The sequence below is a fragment of the Myripristis murdjan genome, chromosome 24 (assembly GCF_902150065.1).
Source record: "Myripristis murdjan chromosome 24, fMyrMur1.1, whole genome shotgun sequence".
Taxonomy (NCBI): domain Eukaryota; kingdom Metazoa; phylum Chordata; class Actinopteri; order Holocentriformes; family Holocentridae; genus Myripristis; species Myripristis murdjan.
Genome location: NC_044003.1, coordinates 21940155 through 21957247, shown reverse-complemented (window position 1 = coordinate 21957247; position 17093 = coordinate 21940155). Strand labels below are relative to the sequence as shown.

The 17093-nt window shown below is 41.7% G+C and overlaps 1 protein-coding gene across 1 annotated transcript in view; it reads left to right on the top strand.

The window, feature by feature from the left end:
• The window catches only part of nrxn3b (neurexin 3b), a 302450-nt gene that overhangs the window by 124297 nt on the left and 161060 nt on the right, over positions 1-17093 (top strand). The window contains exons 13-17 of the mRNA XM_030047060.1: positions 66-334; positions 2077-2267; positions 2871-3044; positions 5621-5647; positions 9001-9120. Coding sequence (XP_029902920.1) covers positions 66-334; positions 2077-2267; positions 2871-3044; positions 5621-5647; positions 9001-9120 — 781 coding nt within the window. The remainder of the gene's footprint in view (positions 1-65; positions 335-2076; positions 2268-2870; positions 3045-5620; positions 5648-9000; positions 9121-17093) is intronic.

Genomic DNA, 17093 nt, shown 5'->3' with positions numbered 1-17093 from the left:
CAATTTATTATAGTTTCACAGTCATTTTCTAACCAGACTTTCTTCCAACCTCCCCTTACCCTCAGAGCCTCAAGTTCAACGGCATGCTGTACATCGACATGTGCAAGAACGGAGACATCGACTTCTGCGAGCTCAATGCTCGTTTCGGCATGCGCTCTATCATCGCTGACCCCGTGACTTTCAAGACCAAGGGCAGCTACCTGGGCTTGGCCACCCTGCAGGCCTACACCACCATGCACCTCTTCTTTCAGTTCAAAACCACCTCGCCGGACGGGTTCATCATCTTCAACAGCGGAGACGGGAATGACTTTATTGCTGTGGAGCTGGTCAAAGGGTGAGCAGGAGGATGATGATGATGGTGATGACGGCTGTTGTAGTCCTCGGCTCTTTGCAGTTTAGGGAACCTTAAAGCATTTTGGAATAGCAGCACTGACGGGATCTTATTTGGTTTTCTAAGCCAATGTAAATTTAGTGCTCCTGACCCGACCTTTGATCTCAGATCACCATGCCTCCCCTTTTAAGCTTGAGGGGACCTAAAAATCTCTGTTGAAGCAAAGCCTTTTTTTGTTATCCTTTATAAAAGTATCTTTATTAAGTGTGTAGGCAAAAGAGGGAGGCTGAATGACTTTTTCGGTTTAAAAGATATTAGATCAGACACACAAGAGTGCACCAACATACACTAAGAAGACACACAGGCACTCATGGATGCACGCACATAGAAGTACACACACACACACACACACACACACACACACACACACACACACATTACACACATGCAAAAGCTTTATTTACTGGAGACACCACAGCACTTTCTCTCTACACCCACTCAATCCACCTGAGCCTCCTTGTTCTTTCCACTAAACAACACAAACACTCTCTATCTACTTTTAGGTCTCCACGTAGGGGGAAACAATTACGTTGGTATACCAAAGAAAAGTCTCTTTTGATGTGCCCATGATAGTTCTTAAGTGGTTTTCCTTGTCACTTTGTCCCATTCTGACAACAGCAGCATGATGACTAGTAGCATATCCAATACTTTTCACTGCTGAAATGCTTTTGATCGAGGCAGCAAACCCCTCTGGCTATGTATGCTTTATGCTTTGTGTGTTTGTCTATGTGTGTGTGTGTGTGTGTGTGTGTGTTGAGACAAGAACTGGACCTGCTGCTTGGGCTAATGGCTACTAATTTCTGGCAGGGGGCATACAGTCTGGAAGTGTATAGGATAGTAAATGGTAATCTCCAAGTCTTGATGCATTTGGAAAGTGCAGAAAATGGCTTGGAAAAGTATGAGGAAAATTGGTTTTGTATTGTCCTCATCAACCCCTATTTATAAGAAAGCCTTTGTGATACCCTAAAGTCAGTGATTTGCTTTCAGTGTTGGTTTTTTGTCCTCTGGTCTAGATAGCTCATCTTTTAATTTTCTGTTCCTCTTTTCCATTTCCTGACCTTTCCCTGTTCCATTTTATTTTGTTATTTTATCCACTGTATTTTAGATTAATTTGTGAAGCCCTTTGTCATGCTGTTAAGAAAGATGCTATCCGAATAAGTCATTCTTTTTTTTTTTTCAGTCATTGTGGTTTTCATTTGTCATGTTACTGTTATGCCCCAGCCTCAGGCAGCTCTACGGGGCCAACAACACTCCACCATTTACCCAAAGTAAAACTAACAACACCTTTAAAAAAAAAAAAAAAAAAAAAAAAAAAAAAAAAACAACCATGAGGATTTATTAACAAAGAGACATACAACACTAAGCCAAAGACACAAAAAACCATATTCCCAGGACCAGGTGCACCTTGTTGAGCAGTTAGACATTCACACCTCCTGGGCGGAGCTACAGAGAGGGCAGGAGAGGAAAAGGGACAAACAGCACAGGGAACACAGCCTTAACACTTACATATTTGGATATTTCTCACTGTTAATGTATTTATAGAGTGATGTGGCAGATTTCATAGAAGCAAGAAGCCATTCAGCATTTAATGATGTAATTAAGAGATTAATCATGGGGAAAATGTAGAATTTACAGCATGAACTCTGATTTGTAAATCTGCTGCGCTTCTTTGTCACCTCTGCCAGGTTTATCCATTATGTGTTTGACCTGGGGAACGGGCCCAGTTTGTTGAAGGGGAACAGCGACAACCCGCTGAACGATAATCAATGGCATAATGTGGTGATCACACGAGACGCTTCCAACACACATACCCTCAAAGTGGACACAAAGTCAGTCACCCAGAACGTCAACGGAGCCAAGAACCTTGACCTCAAAGGTAACACGTCCATGTTTTTTAGATGACATGATACTGGGGACACATGACGTGGGACACAATGGATCTCACCATCTCAACAACATACGCACATCCTCAGCAGTATCCTCACATCTTTAGAAATACAAGCACTCAGTCACCATTACACCAGTGGCTTTTTATCCTCAACATGCATCGTGCCATATGGTGGTAAATGATTGCTGAGTGATTGCGATGTGTGCATCAGTGTTGTTTTTGGCAGCGCTTGTAAGTGTTTTGCTTCAAAACGCTTCACATCTATTTTGAGAACAAAGCCTAATCTCCGTGACTCAGTATGTCAAGAATATCAAGAGTCGATTTCTCCTAAATGGCATGCTTTGTTGGTAAGGTCATGATATTATGATAATGGTTATGACTGAAATGCTTTGAAATTAGGTTGACATCCGAATCAGAATAATTTTTAAAAATTAATACTTAATGTCAGTCTTTCTTTCCAGCCTTATTTAAAACTCTGATTCCATGATGTGAGCTTCTTCCGTTATTTCAGCATGATAATATTTTCCATCTGTCCATTTATCTCACTCATCTGCATTTCCATTTGACCCCGTGTCAACTCTCTCCATATAGGTGACCTGTTCATTGGAGGCTTGGGACCGAACATGTACCAGAACCTGCCTAAGCTGGTGGTGTCTCGGGAGGGCTTCCAGGGCTGCTTGGCCTCTGTTGACCTCAACGGCCGTCTGCCTGACCTCATCAATGATGCCCTGTTCCGCAGCGGGCAGATTGAACGTGGCTGTGAAGGTACAGATGGCCTTGATCCGAAAAGCAGAGCTGCAGACTTCAGACGTGAGACTTCAGGCTGTGTTTGGAATGGGGAACTACTCATACTTAATATACTGCAAGTGATGTGAAATGAGTATGCAATGTGTGAGGAATTTTCTGGTGCATCTTAAATATGGAACAACTGAGTATGTTGCTGATGTTACTAAACACAGTTTATCTGCCTCATATTACATTGATGTAGAGAAATGCAGTGTAGCTGCTGCCAAAGCTTCTACAACCTCCACCAAAATCAATTTTTTCCCTAATAAGTTGGTGAGAAAAGGGTAGCTGCATGGTCTTTTCATCCATGTGATCTGCAGTGGCTAACTTTTCTTGAGGCCATGGCACCACCCTGTGGGCTGTTTGCAGAGCAACTAGTCAGTACAAGGCAGTGGGCAGCGCAGATGGAAGAGGTGTAAAGTGCAGCTGTTCATGTGCCAGACCAGTGTAAATGCAAATGGCGAATGTTTTTCTAATCAAATAATGGATGAATACCATTAGACATGCTTGTAACTAATTCGTATTTGTATTCAGAATAAATGTTTTGTTAAAACTGCTCACAGGCCTCAGTGGACCTGCTAGTATATTAGCTTGTGCAACTGCTAACCTTAACTTTTTAGTTTATTTCAGTATTCTAATATACTGAGTATACTTTAGTGTGCTGCTGATAATAGCATTACAAATGATCGCTTGAATATGTTATCTGCAGTATATACTCACTGTAACACATAGTATGCAGGTTGCCCATTCCAAATACACCCTTGGACTTGTAATGGCTCAAACAAGGGTCAAAAAGATTTTGTGAATTGATATTCACAGACGATTTCACAGTGTGTGGTTATTAATCACCTTTTGTATGCATGAGTTTGTCCAACCTTCTAAATATCTTTTAAATATTGTTCTAAATATGCTCTATTTTTAAAATTCTGTCATTGCGTGAAAAGGATTTGTACAGACAGAATTTGCAGATGTGTAGAAAAGAGAAATTGTAATCCTTGTGCATGACAAAAGTTACAATCACACATTCTGACCAGTGTCTTACTGCAGAACTGACCAGACAAAATAATTCATGCACACATCTTATTCGCATGTTCACAGAACGCTTTCTACATGTCTGCAAATTCTATTTGTTCTCACATCTTTTCTTCACATATTCATAAGCTTTAATTTCACACATGAAATTCACACATTCAGATACATTTCTGTACTTTTTCCCCCACATGCATACAAAAGGTGATATCTAACAACAGGCTGTGAAATTGTTTGCAATTATATTTCTACAGTCTCAATGTGTTTTTGACCTTTGTTTGAGGTTATAGACTCAGGTTGTGAAAATCAGGAGTTATTACTTGACTTGAACTTGACTCCCTTTTAATCTGACAGCTTTGAGACTTGACTCAAACTGAGACTTGCCTCAAGTGACTACAGACTCGACTTGACTTGGACTCGCACCAAAAGAGATAAAAGCAGCTCCACACATCAGCAACATAATCTGCAGGGAGATGTTACAGTACCAATCATTTTAATTAGGGTACACCTCAGTAGCCCTAAAGAGCTTGGTAATTTAATTCCTACTTAGTTATTTTTTTGACTTTGCCAGATATTTGTCACATCATAGGGGAAATAGCTCAAAATTTGTCAGCCTTGTTAGCATTCCATGCTGCATCAGGATCTGCAGGCTGACTGTATTAACAGCTGAACATCAAATTGAGAAATCTTTCCGTCACACGGTGATGCAGTGTGGTAAAGAAAGCTACGCCTTCTAAATTATTGATTATTTCACAAGGCAGCTTTTTGAGTGATTAAAAAAAATAACCCTTTAGGACAGCTAAACTTCTTATGCTGTTTAAAAAGGCTATAGAGGTGCACTACACTGTTGGACTGAGAATTTGGATTTGTCACTGTGATAACCCACCCCTTACTTACATTCACGCCCCCTCTCACCTGCTGCCTATTCCCTCTTCAGCTCCCTAAACCTTTCCAAGTCATGTTAACAGGAAGTGCAGACTGCCATCTTTGATTCAAGGCTGTTTTCAGCCATATTGGATAGTCTTTTCACTTGTGAATGCCAAAACTAACTGAACACATCAAGTGTTCAATAAAGTAATTATTTCTTCCTCGTCTACATCACTGTGTCTAGACACAGTGCTTGTGGAGCTGTCTGTGTGTGGTGCAGATAATTCCTCTAGAGGGCAGTAGAAGACTAAGATGTACCCAGACACAGCAGCCTTTGTCATGACTTTGCTTTGGACTGGTCAAAGTGCATGGCAGTAACATATCTGCTGTTGACAGTACAGAGATGCACTAACCAGTAGCCTTTATGACCAATAATTTGCTTAGGATATTTAAAGCAAAAAGTCACACCTGAAACATCAAGTAATATGACAAGTGTACACACTAATAAATGTCCTTGCCCCATTTTGCCCTGTGTCGAACTGAAAAAGCTTGTACAAGTTTTTTTAAGCACACTAACACCAATGGTCCTTCACTAACCTTTACTCTTGTTTTCCGCTCTGCTCTGTTCTGTTTGTTGTTTTCTTTCTGCGCTAACAAAGTTGGTTTCACCAAAGCCGACCTGCAAGGTAGAGGGTTCAACTCCGCCTCTAGGAGGCCTGCTTGCCTGAAAGACTGCTATGTGTAATGCATCATAGGTGTCACCATGGAAATAATGTCCCCAGTGCTGCAGGAGGGACTTGCTCTCTGAAAGTATAAGTAGATAGAAAAAGAAGGAGAGAGTGAGAACGAGAATGAGAATGAGGCCTTTGCCAAGTAAAGCAAGAGATGTGGGCAACCAGAGGAAAAGGGGGGAAAAAACAGAAAATGCAAAAGCAGCAACAGTGAGTGAGGTTTGAATACAGATCCTCCATGAATGAAAGTGGAGGGAATGAGTATGGGGGCTGGAATGCGAACGGACAGGATGTTTCTTATCCATAAACATGTGGTGGTCTGCCTGGCTGCATAGCTAGCCAAGCAGGCCCAGGCCATTAAACTTTCAGTAGAATCTGGATCTCTTTTGTGTTCTGTGGTGCTTAAGAAAGGAGAGAGGAGAGGAGAGGAGAGGAGAGGAGAGCAGAGGAGAGGAGAGGAGAGGAGAGGAGAGGAGAGGAGAGGAGAGGAGAGGAGAGGAGAGGAGAGGAGAGAAACATTTATATTATTACTTTGTGGTAATAACTAATATGATGTGGTGCGTTGTTGTTAAGGTAGGGAAAATACCATCTTGTTATTTAATTAATCTGGAAACCATTGGATATTTTTTTTATTTAGATCCCATGCATTCCAGTAGTGACCACCTTCATGGAGATTGTGCAGGAAATTGAAATCAGTTGTGAAGTTTGTGTCACTGCCCAGTACATATTGTCAAGGTGTTATGTTACACCATTATTAGCTATGTGCCTGTCTTGATCCTTTGAATATTACATAAAATTTAACTTTTACCTATATATCCAGCATAGTTCAGTAAATGATGACTGTTTCAAAATTGTTACCCAATGCGTATGGTGTAATTACAGACTGACAAAGTTCAACCTTGCTGCCCCAATATTAAAAAGCTCCTGTAGACACATGGCCAGAGATATTTTCTCCTCCAAGCTCAAGCCCAGTATTGTCACCGAGCGAGTATGTTTGATAAAGTTATCCACTGTTATAGAATGTAAATACAGTGTGTAAACACAACAGGATAGATAGTCTGCTGTAATCATCGTGTCGGTGTGATGGGATAAGATGATGGATAGTTCATTTAGCATTCAGTTTGGAAAATTAGTGACATGGCAGCCAGAAAGTATATAGCTGATGGACAACGGTAAATATTATCCACTATGTGCAGTTCAGATAATACCTATACATGCCAGTCATAGAGACAGGTTCAGGAAAAGAAAACAATGCAAGACAGACTCTAAAAGCAGAAGCTAGACACTTTGTTGGACACTTTATTTGGGTATGAAAAGGCCAGTTGTGATGTATTACAGGCTGACATAGATGAGAGAAAGAGGCTGTCACTGCACATCTAAACACTGTCAGGGTGGTGCTGATGTATCTAGCCCCTTTCCCTCTCTCTTTCTCATTCTTTCAAAAACCTGTCATGTTTGCTGTTTTACCAAGATGAAAAAGTGTTTTTCAGAGAGCAAGTGGCCTCCTGGTGAAATACTCCCAACACAGTGAAATACTCACTTGCACACACTGAGCGTTGTACGCGCCAACACACCAATGTTTGCATGGGTATATACAGAAACACACATATTCACACACAACCATGGGGATGCGTGGCTGACTACCGTTGCCGTACATTACACAGTAAATGCACTTTCAGCTGGCAAACTTGCTCTGTTCCACTTGAAATGTCTTCTTCACATTGTCTTGTGCAAGACAATTGCTCTTAAACACTGTTTACTTGCATTTGTCTACCATTATATGGACAGTTTATTTGTATTTTATTTATTTATTTTTTTTATTTATTTGTATATGTAGTTATCTGGAGGTTTTGATAAGGTGTTCTCCTGTGTCTATGTAGACTCCAATGGGGATTGTTTATCTTGTTATCTATGCTGTGCACTTGTCCTTATCTGCATTCCCTCTCAGTAGAAGTATTCAAAAGTATGAGCAATGTGTGGTGTAGGAGAATGGCAAACACACATCCAGTTTGACTTTGAATACCCTCCTCAGCTCCCTCTGACTGAAGTGCATACTCAAGAATATGCACTACATGTTCTCAAGTGTTCTTTGCTTTTATTTTCTTCTCCACTGTTCATGAATTCCGTCTGTCTAGTGTGTCTAGTGTGCGGCGTGCAGTCTCACAGTGAAAGAGGTGTTTGGAAAGAATATAGTCAGAGATGCTTTTATTCCATTCTTACACACAATGTTAATGGAATCTTTTGCCATGAGTCTTTGTAAGAAAAGGTTTTTTTTTTTTCTCTCTCTCTCTCTCTCTCTCTCTCTGTCTCGTGTTGCTTGTCCACAGAGGGAATGCAGTGTTCTGAGCTTTACTCGGATAAAACTTTTCAAACCACCTGTTGGAATGATACAAATTGCATGCGTCTCCACCCTGCACACACAGTCAAAAGAAGGGGATTATGGGATGTTGACAGTGCCATCACAAGACGTCACGGCAGCCCAAGATGTAGGGGTCCAAGGCCTCTGCAGTGTCATGTTTTAAATGCAGATCAGGATGTGCCTCATGTGCTCTATTTGTTAGTGCTAGCAAGTAGAGCTGGGCAATCATTAATTTTAATTGTTTATTGTCTTTTAGTGGAATTATATTGTGGTGATATGATGAATTGGGGATATTGTGACACAATTCTGCTATCTAAACAGATGTTAACAAATACATTTTTACTTTTATTAAAATTAGGCATGGAGCATTTTACGGAATATATAGAAATATATTTCTTAATTTTAGGGGGGGTTTGAATGAAACCTAAAGTTGAGTTCATCAGTTTGTTGAGATTGTTGAGTACTGTGATAGTGATTTCAACAATATTACCCAGCCTTACTAGCTAGCAAGCGCTCACTTCAGCCAGTTTGCAATGCCACCGTACATAACCCAGTCAAACGGTGGCATGTTGAAGCTGCACTGGGCCAAACTTCAAATGTCACTGGGCTCCCACTGCGTGCGATGCGTGCTGTTTATCCTCTGAAACCAAAAGAAAACCTGGCGTGTCCGCTTTGGCTTGCCTGTGTGATTACCGCTTTACTCAGCTTGAAACAAGGTTTGCCAGATTGTTTAAGTGAGTTACACTACAGGCTGGGCGCCCTGCGGTGGCACTGTCTGCTCCTTGTTCTTTCTTCTAGGCACACATGCTGTATACGTCTCTCTAGAGTGCATTTCTTCTGCATGGGTCCTGCAAGGTTTAAGTTCAGTAGCACCTGCTATTGTTTCTTGACATTGTACCTGTGGTATTCTCCCTCCGTCTCTCCCTCTCCCTTTCTCTCCCTTTTCCAGGCCCAAGTACCACCTGCCAGGAGGATTCCTGCGCCAACATGGGCGTGTGTATCCAGCAGTGGGAGAATTTCACATGCGACTGCACCATGACATCTTACACAGGGACTCATTGCAACGACCGTGAGTACCATTGGGTTTAAGATTTTGTCACCTTACATACATTAACACACATGTGCATTCATTCAGTCCTAAAATACATGCTACACACACATTCCTCAATCAAAAATGGACAACTTACAGCAGTTAAACACACACAAATGTATACCCACTTTGGTTGCACTTAGTGGAGCATTGACATCCACTCTAGGGGGCACCACTCAGTGACTACAAGTACATTTCTTTGAGTCGTGGAGATGCTTCGGTGAGTGTACATGAAGCGGTTTCACCGAAGTCTTGTCAGATTTGCTGCATGAAAGTGGCGTTGAAAGCTCCATGTGATCTTGAGTTGAAGCGACTCAGAGTCTGTGGCAGTTGCTGGAGAGCGAGGTTGTTTTGCTGCAGTGCAGGCAATTTGTTGCAACAGGTTTGCTTGATGTCCCCGGCCTTGATATCTTGGGCTTTGAGTCAACCACTGTGACTGACGATGTGTAAAATATCCACTTCTGCCTCAAACGCCTTTTCATAAACGCCCTTCAAAGCGCTATCATGGAAGTCAGAGGGTGAGTTTATCTGCGTGTGTGCGCGCGTGAGTGTGCATGCGTGTATGTGTGTGCGTGTGCAGGGATCTCTTATTCCCATGACGACAGGGGACTTCCCCTCAGTAATCATGGCTGGCGGTCTTTCATTTAGCGGTTAATAGCGGGGGCATACTGCTGCATGGGCCAGACTAATGAGGTGGTGGAGGCTGTTAGGAGAGCTGCTCTCTGTGAACACTGGCATCCCCTAATCATCCAGACTTTTCTGATGTTACACCCTGCTACTACTGCCACATAGATACTCTGTCAAATTGCTGGGGTGTCTGCAAAAGTGTGTGACATATTCTTTCTTTTTCTTTCTTTCTTTCTTTCTTTCTTTGCCCTTGGTCTCCCTCATGTCTTTCTGTGTGAAAGATCATCCCAGGCAGTGCTTGTCACTTGGGGCAAGTAATTGACACCAGTTCTCTCTTGGTGATGGGAGCTCTGTGTTTTTGTGTTAATTAGTAATGAGAAGCCCTGCTACCATTCAGCTGGCAGGGTTGCCCTGAACACCTCACTGATGGGAGGTTTCATTGATTTTGTATTGGCACGGATATATTTCTGACATATTTTGCACTGGTGGTAATTTATTTTACTTCTCCATGACATCACATTTTTAAGTTTTTAAATTCTCTTGCTCCTTGTTTTGGGATGTTGTCCTGCATAGTGTAATAGTACACTGTTTTTGTGGGAGTGTTACTGCCCTTTAATTGATGTACTTTTCTTTATTTGTGGTTTTATCAGCCAGTTTTGCCATCCAGTTCTTTCATTTTCCCCTGTGGCAGAAACAATGATTAAAATATAAATAAATTAACACATACATAAATAGTGATTAAAAGAGTGGAAAGGGAGATAAAGGGCAGTTCAGCTCTGAAGTATTTTAGTGAAATTATACATTTACATAAAAAAAAAAAAAAAAAGCACAGAGGCATACTTTTTTTTTTTTTTTGGCAGCCCAAGATGCTTGTTTCTCACAAGCTGACCTAATCCGCCTCTGTGCCTCTGTGCTGAGTGTGAACATGACAGCTTGTGTGTCCTGTGAGGCTTCAGTACTGACTGAAACCAGTAGGTGGCAGTAAGACCACAACCAGGACCGCACACTGGCCTCCGCATTAGGAGAAAATGAGATGCAATCCCCCGAGCATGAAATCAGCTTTCCTCTTATTTTCCTATACTGCTCTCCCTCTCGTACATCTCTCTCTCTCTCTCTCTTTCTTTCTCTATCTATTTTTCTGCAAACACACCACCCATCCAATCTCTACTGTTCTTGATCTTAGAGAGAATATCGTGCAATCTCCAAAACAATGCAAAATCCAGTGTAGTACAATGCAATCATATCGCCAACAATGTTATTGTTCGACTGAAGTAGTTTGATAAAAAATGAAAGAAGTGTACTCATTGTCTGCATGTGTGTGTGTCTCTGTGTGTGTGTGTATGACTGTGTCTTTTATTCAGTGAGCACAGCACCGTGTGAGAGAGTTTCTAATTAACAATGTGGGAGTGGAGCCTCTCTGTTTCTCTGTCTCTTGCTCAGATAGCTGGCAGCAAATATCAGTAATTGTCTGCTTCTCTGACTCCATCTCTATCCATTGTCCAAATGAAGAAACTCGAACAAAGTAAAGTGAACATTTCTGCCTGTGAAGCCTTTCACTGCTCCAGCTTTGCGGATTGTTAGCCTCAAGCCTGTGTGCCCTCTCCACACATCTCCATTGTAGCTAGCAAAGCTCTAGGTGGCGGAAAGAAAAGACGAAAAAAAAAGAAAAAGTGGGGAGGCGAGAAGTGTCTGCACTCCTTCCATTTATTCCTGTGTACCCCTGCAGCCTGCACTTTGTGACTGCACACCTTTACTTATGGGAACAAGACACAAAGGAAATTTACAGGGCTCTTTGCAGCACACAGGCCATTCTAGGAGCCACTTGGATAATCTTGAGGTACATGCTGTGCCCAGTGCTGTTTCAAAAAAAAAAAAAAAAAAAAAAAAAAAGGAGGAGGGGGAACTCTTTTTATAGCATTTTCATCCTGCTTGGTTCTGGCTCACTGCTTTTGTCATGCTCATCTCCATCCCCCTGTCGTCTCATATTCATCCCCATCTCCCCTTTGTCTTTTGCTCCTCTCCTCTCTCCTTTTCTCTCGATCTAACCCTTCCCTACTTGTGCCTGTCTCTCTTTCTCTCCCTCTGTTTTTTGACCTCCCTTCTCTCTTCCTGTTTCTGTGATTACCTCTGAGTTTCATTTAAACCCAAGGACACAGGAGCTGTGGGCCAAACAGCGAGGAGCAGCGGCCACTCTTCTTCCACATCCAGAGCAATTACTCAACTTACGTAATAGAATTATCTCTGCAAAGGTCGCTGCATTGTTCGACAGTCAGGAACATAGTAAACAAACAGAGAGAAAGACAGAGAGAGGCGAGAGAGAGGGAGAGAGGCGGGAGCCAGGAGAAGCTGTTCATCAGTTTGTTGTTGACATCCATAATTGCTCAGATGGATTTTGTGATGAATTTCTCTATCAGGGCAATGATCCCCACCAACCCCCTGCAAAACCCAACGTCCTTAATTTACTTTTCAAGATGCGCTCAGAGCTCTGTACCCATATCTGCCTAACTGCCTCGCGCCTGCTTACATAAATGACAGCACAACAGCAACATTGCCTCCTTTGCTGTTTATAAGAAAATAATCATTGCATTCGCCTTGTAGCCATTTCTTCTAGGCTTGTTTGGGAAAAGACTGAGGGAAGAGGGAGTTGATAGGGTGCAGTGGAAGTTGTAGACAAGAGACCAAGCTCTCCTGTAGTTCTTCTAGTTCTTTTTCTAGTACAAGATAGAAAATCTGCAAAAAAAAAAAAAAAAAAAAAGAGCATGCAATGGCAATATTTAATTTTACATGGTGTCAAGGATGACTGAAAGTTGTGGCATGAACAGGAAAGTACACATTTGTGCCATGGCATGGTGGTGCAGTTGTTGGCACTGTCACATCATTGCATAAGGGTCCAGAGTTTGATTCTTGGAGTTTGCAAGTTCTCCCATGTCCGTGTGAGTCTCTGCTGGAGGCTCCGGTCTCGTCCCTCAGTCCAAAGACATGTAAGTCAGATGAAGATACTAAATTTCATTAGGTGTGAATATGTATGTGTGTGTGAACTTTTCTCAGTGTCTTTCCCATGATGGACTAGCGACCTCTCCAGGGTGTTTCCCCGCCTTCTGCCCAGTGAGCACTGGGATAGGCTCCAGCACCCTACGACCCTAATTAGGATTAGCGGCTTGGAAAATGAACAAGTGACACTGCTATGTGCACAGCGCTGTAGATGTGATGGGTTGTATCGATAGACCACCTCACTGGAATGCTGAATAATTTAACCTGCTGTCTCTGTAAATGGGATTAAGTAGTGCTGGCTGGCTGGGGCTGCATAACAGGTGTTCAGCGGGGGGTTAGTTGGCTAAAGCTTGCCAAGCAAACCCAGGGAACCATGGGCCTTGGCTTGGATTCAGCTGGGCACAGATGTATAGGTGGCAACCTCAAGCCATAATACATAGACAACTTTCTCAGCCAAAGGAGACAATCAGTGTTACCATCTGCATGGGAGAGGCATAGCAAAGTGGACCAAAAAAAAGATGGGAGGTATATAACTCTACAAGAAACAAATCAAAAGATTTTTTTCTTCAAAATCATTGTAGATCTTTTACAGCAAGAAAACACTGTCATTTTATGATGTTTTCATACCATTTTGTGACTATTGTAGTCCATATTTGTACACAGACCTAATTTCGAGCTTCAAGCATTTATCATAGTTAGACTGTATTTTTCTACAGAATACAAATTATGTTAGCACATACACAGAAAAATTTTAAAAGAGCTCCATACATCTATCATGTCAAGTCACAGCCATAGGAAACAAGGTATACACACATTTTAGGCTGCACACTATACATGCAACAAATGACTGAGGTTTAGAGTGAAAGCGAAAGCAGTAGCAGCTACACACTGCAGATTCTCTCACCTAAAAACCAAATGTAAAAAACAATCTTTAGTTTCATGGACACTTTTAGTTTGCTATCATATTGTTATTCCAAACAGGCTGAATAAGCATTTAACAACTTGAAATGTGTTTGTGTTAAATGACATGCTGTGGAGGTGAGATATTACACAAGACACTGTTAACAATGCAACATTCAAAATATTTGAAAGTGAGGATTTCATTTTTTTTTTTTTTTTTTGAGATATGAAATGCATTCATCCTGTTCAGTAGGCCTCAAGGACAGAAACTTTTTTTTTTTTTTTTTTTTTTTGGCAAGAAATTTTGAATGTCAACAAAATCAAGTGTTTTAAAAGGAAAACTACAGTGGGTACAAGTATATTTAAATCCAACCTCAAAATTTAGTTTTTTGATGGTAAAAATGTTAAATCTTAAATGTGCTTCTACTGGGAGTTACTTCCATTCCACCACTGAGTTTATCAGGGTTGCCCCACCAGAAAGAACTAAGTTTTCCCACCTGCAAACCATATAGTGCATTCATTAATTCATTCATCATTGATTTACTATCTATTGATTTATTTTCCTTTTAACAATTTACTATCTACTCATTTCTTACCTGCTGTTTATAGTTTTATCAACTGATTGATTTTCTTTTATCTTCACCTTGAATTTTTATCTTGCTTCTGGTGTTTCTTCACATACGATGGCGTTTCCTCGTTTCCAGTTCCTGTTCCACTTTTAACGATTGCTTTGGTGTGGGTGACTGGATGAGGGGAGGGAGGTTCCTGTGTGTGTGTGCGTGTGCGTGTGCGTGTGCGTGTGCGTGTGCGTGTGCGTGTGTGGAGGGTGGCGGGGGTTGTATGAGGCACTTTGTGTTGCATTTTCTTTGTATGAAAAGTGCTATACAAATAAGTCTGATTGATTCATTCTTTCATTATAATTTAGCTTAGTTTAAGCTGGCATATCGCTTTTTTTAAGAATATTTTTTGGCATCTCTGCTTTATTTGACAGTCACAGTAGAGAGAGACAGGAGGGGCAGGGGAGATATAGAGGGGATGCTATGCAGCAAAATGGCCTGAGGTCGGATTCAAACCCAGGACGCTGTGATCAGGACTCAGCCTTAGCAAGTGGTGTGCGCTCTTATCCAATGAGCTACCAGGGCGCCCCCAAGTTGGTGTATCACTATAAAGCACACAAACAAACAAACAAACAAAAAAGACAAAACATTACTGAGTAACACTGTGATAGAATTAAAATGATATATAAAGGAGAACACAAGATAGCCAGAAGATAGTCATTCCACTTGCTGTTGGTAGGTGACAGATGATGCTAGAGAGTGTATGTGGGTCTTTGGAGATATAGAGGACAGCCAAAATAGGGTACTGTTTTAAATAAATCTTAAACTAGGAATTCAACTTCTTAGCAGTTCCTATCGAGACAAGTCTGTATCATTAAATTGAACAATATTGACAACCGTATCATTTACAGAAATAGCAGCTCTGAGTAAACAGCAATAAAAAACAACATATCGAGGTGCAGTTATATTACCTCAGTTAGGCTATGTGACTTAATATATTCAGTATAGGCTTCAACCTGAATTTCTATTCCTGCATTAGCTCTACCGGGTTTACCTGTATACCTGTGGGCTAAAGAGGGCTCATAAGTGGAGCAAAGAAGTATGAGAATATTAGTCTATAAATACCACCGGTAGTTCAGAAATGGGCCAGAAGAGAGGGAGCCCTGCAGAGAGTGTTTTGGGGGCATAACCTATTCCAAAAGCATACATCGAAACAATCTGACTTTGATGGTTGGAATATTTTATGAGATGGGCATGTGGTATGACACTTCTCTGACAAGGCAAACAAGCAGATGCTTATGTGACTGATGGATCATGATCACATGACCCAAAACACTTATCTAGCTGACAAGACATTTTGACAGGTGGCTGCAGTAAAGCGGCACTGGAACAAGACACAGATGAAGAAAGATGTAGGTTGATGTCTGACACTTTGAGGGAAATGTTGCTTTTGTTATGTAGCTCTACCTCAGGGGAGAATGTGTAAAATTGCCAAAACACACTCACACACAGATACGCGCACAACACATCGACAAAGTTCTTCCTTAAAGGTCTATAATATATCTCTATCTCCTCTCTCTCTGTATTTCTTTATCATGCTCTCTCCCTGTCTTATGATATCTATATTAGAGTCACAGTTCTATGTCCAGCCCTTGGGGTTCTAACAAGCTGCATCGCCATTGGCTGATCAGGCTAATGATGCTTGCCCAGCTCCGCATCATGTCACCGCGATAAGACTGGATGTCGCTCGTGTCAATCGATGTGTCACCGCCGTGCGCAGAGCTGCGGTATAATTAGATATATGCGGTGCTGTGGAGCCCTAATGCCCCAGGGCCAGAAGAAAGAGAATGTAAAATGAGAGAGGGAGTGGGAGAGTAGGGGATGTTTCTCTTTGTGAGTGTCAGTATCTATGTATGTATGTGAGTGTGTGTGTGTGTGTGTGTGCGTGTGTGGTAACAAAACGTAATATTTTTATTTTTTAAATTGAGCCGCTATACATCCTTGTTGTTGCACCCTGGGAGAAGATGTAGACATTTTTCTGGTGTGATAAATACATCTGCAGCTTCAACTGCTGTCTCTCGATACATATACAGTGCTCAGACTTTCTCCAAACTGTCTACAGGAGAGCGGGGAGGACGATACGGATGGGGGGGAAAGGAGAAAGAAAGAGAGTGAGAAGCATAGAGCAGGCGAGTGCGAGAGAAAGAGAGAGAGAATGATTGAGTTGAACACATTACAGACAGTTAGGACGAGGGGCATCCATCTGTTTTGGGCCAGGCGGGTAACCTTGAGGCTGACAGAGCGTTCCCAGCTTCCACCCTGGCCCTCACAGGCTGCAAGCCCAACTACAGACACATCCATCAACACATGTTCCTAGACACATTTGAGAAGTACCAGCAACACATACAAATCACCCGATCAATACCTGCAATGCCCAAGTAAGTGCACCTCACACGCATGCTTTCTTTTGCAACAGAGATATTTCTTTTCTTTTTCTGTCGTCTTCTTCCCGGTATGTCACAGTCTGTTAATCTCTGTGTCCCTCAGTTTCTATTTCTTTTTTTCCGTCTTTAAGTATCAAAGATCAAATGATCAGGTGACCTTCCTCTTTGATGCTTTTCTTTGCAGCATTGTGCTAATGTGTGAACACAGTTTCAGACTTGGACTTGTTTTCAAAGGTCCAGATGAGGCTAGATCAATCCATAACCAGCCATGAATTTGTGGCTCTCAGGAGAACAAGAAGTCAAGGAAAATCCAAGGAACATGTTGCCTTTTATATTCACCTCTTTTCAGTGAAGCCTACTTGTCAGAGCTTGGTTGGTTGAAATCATTATTCCATAGTTTAGTACACTGTACATGCAAAATACCGCTTTTATC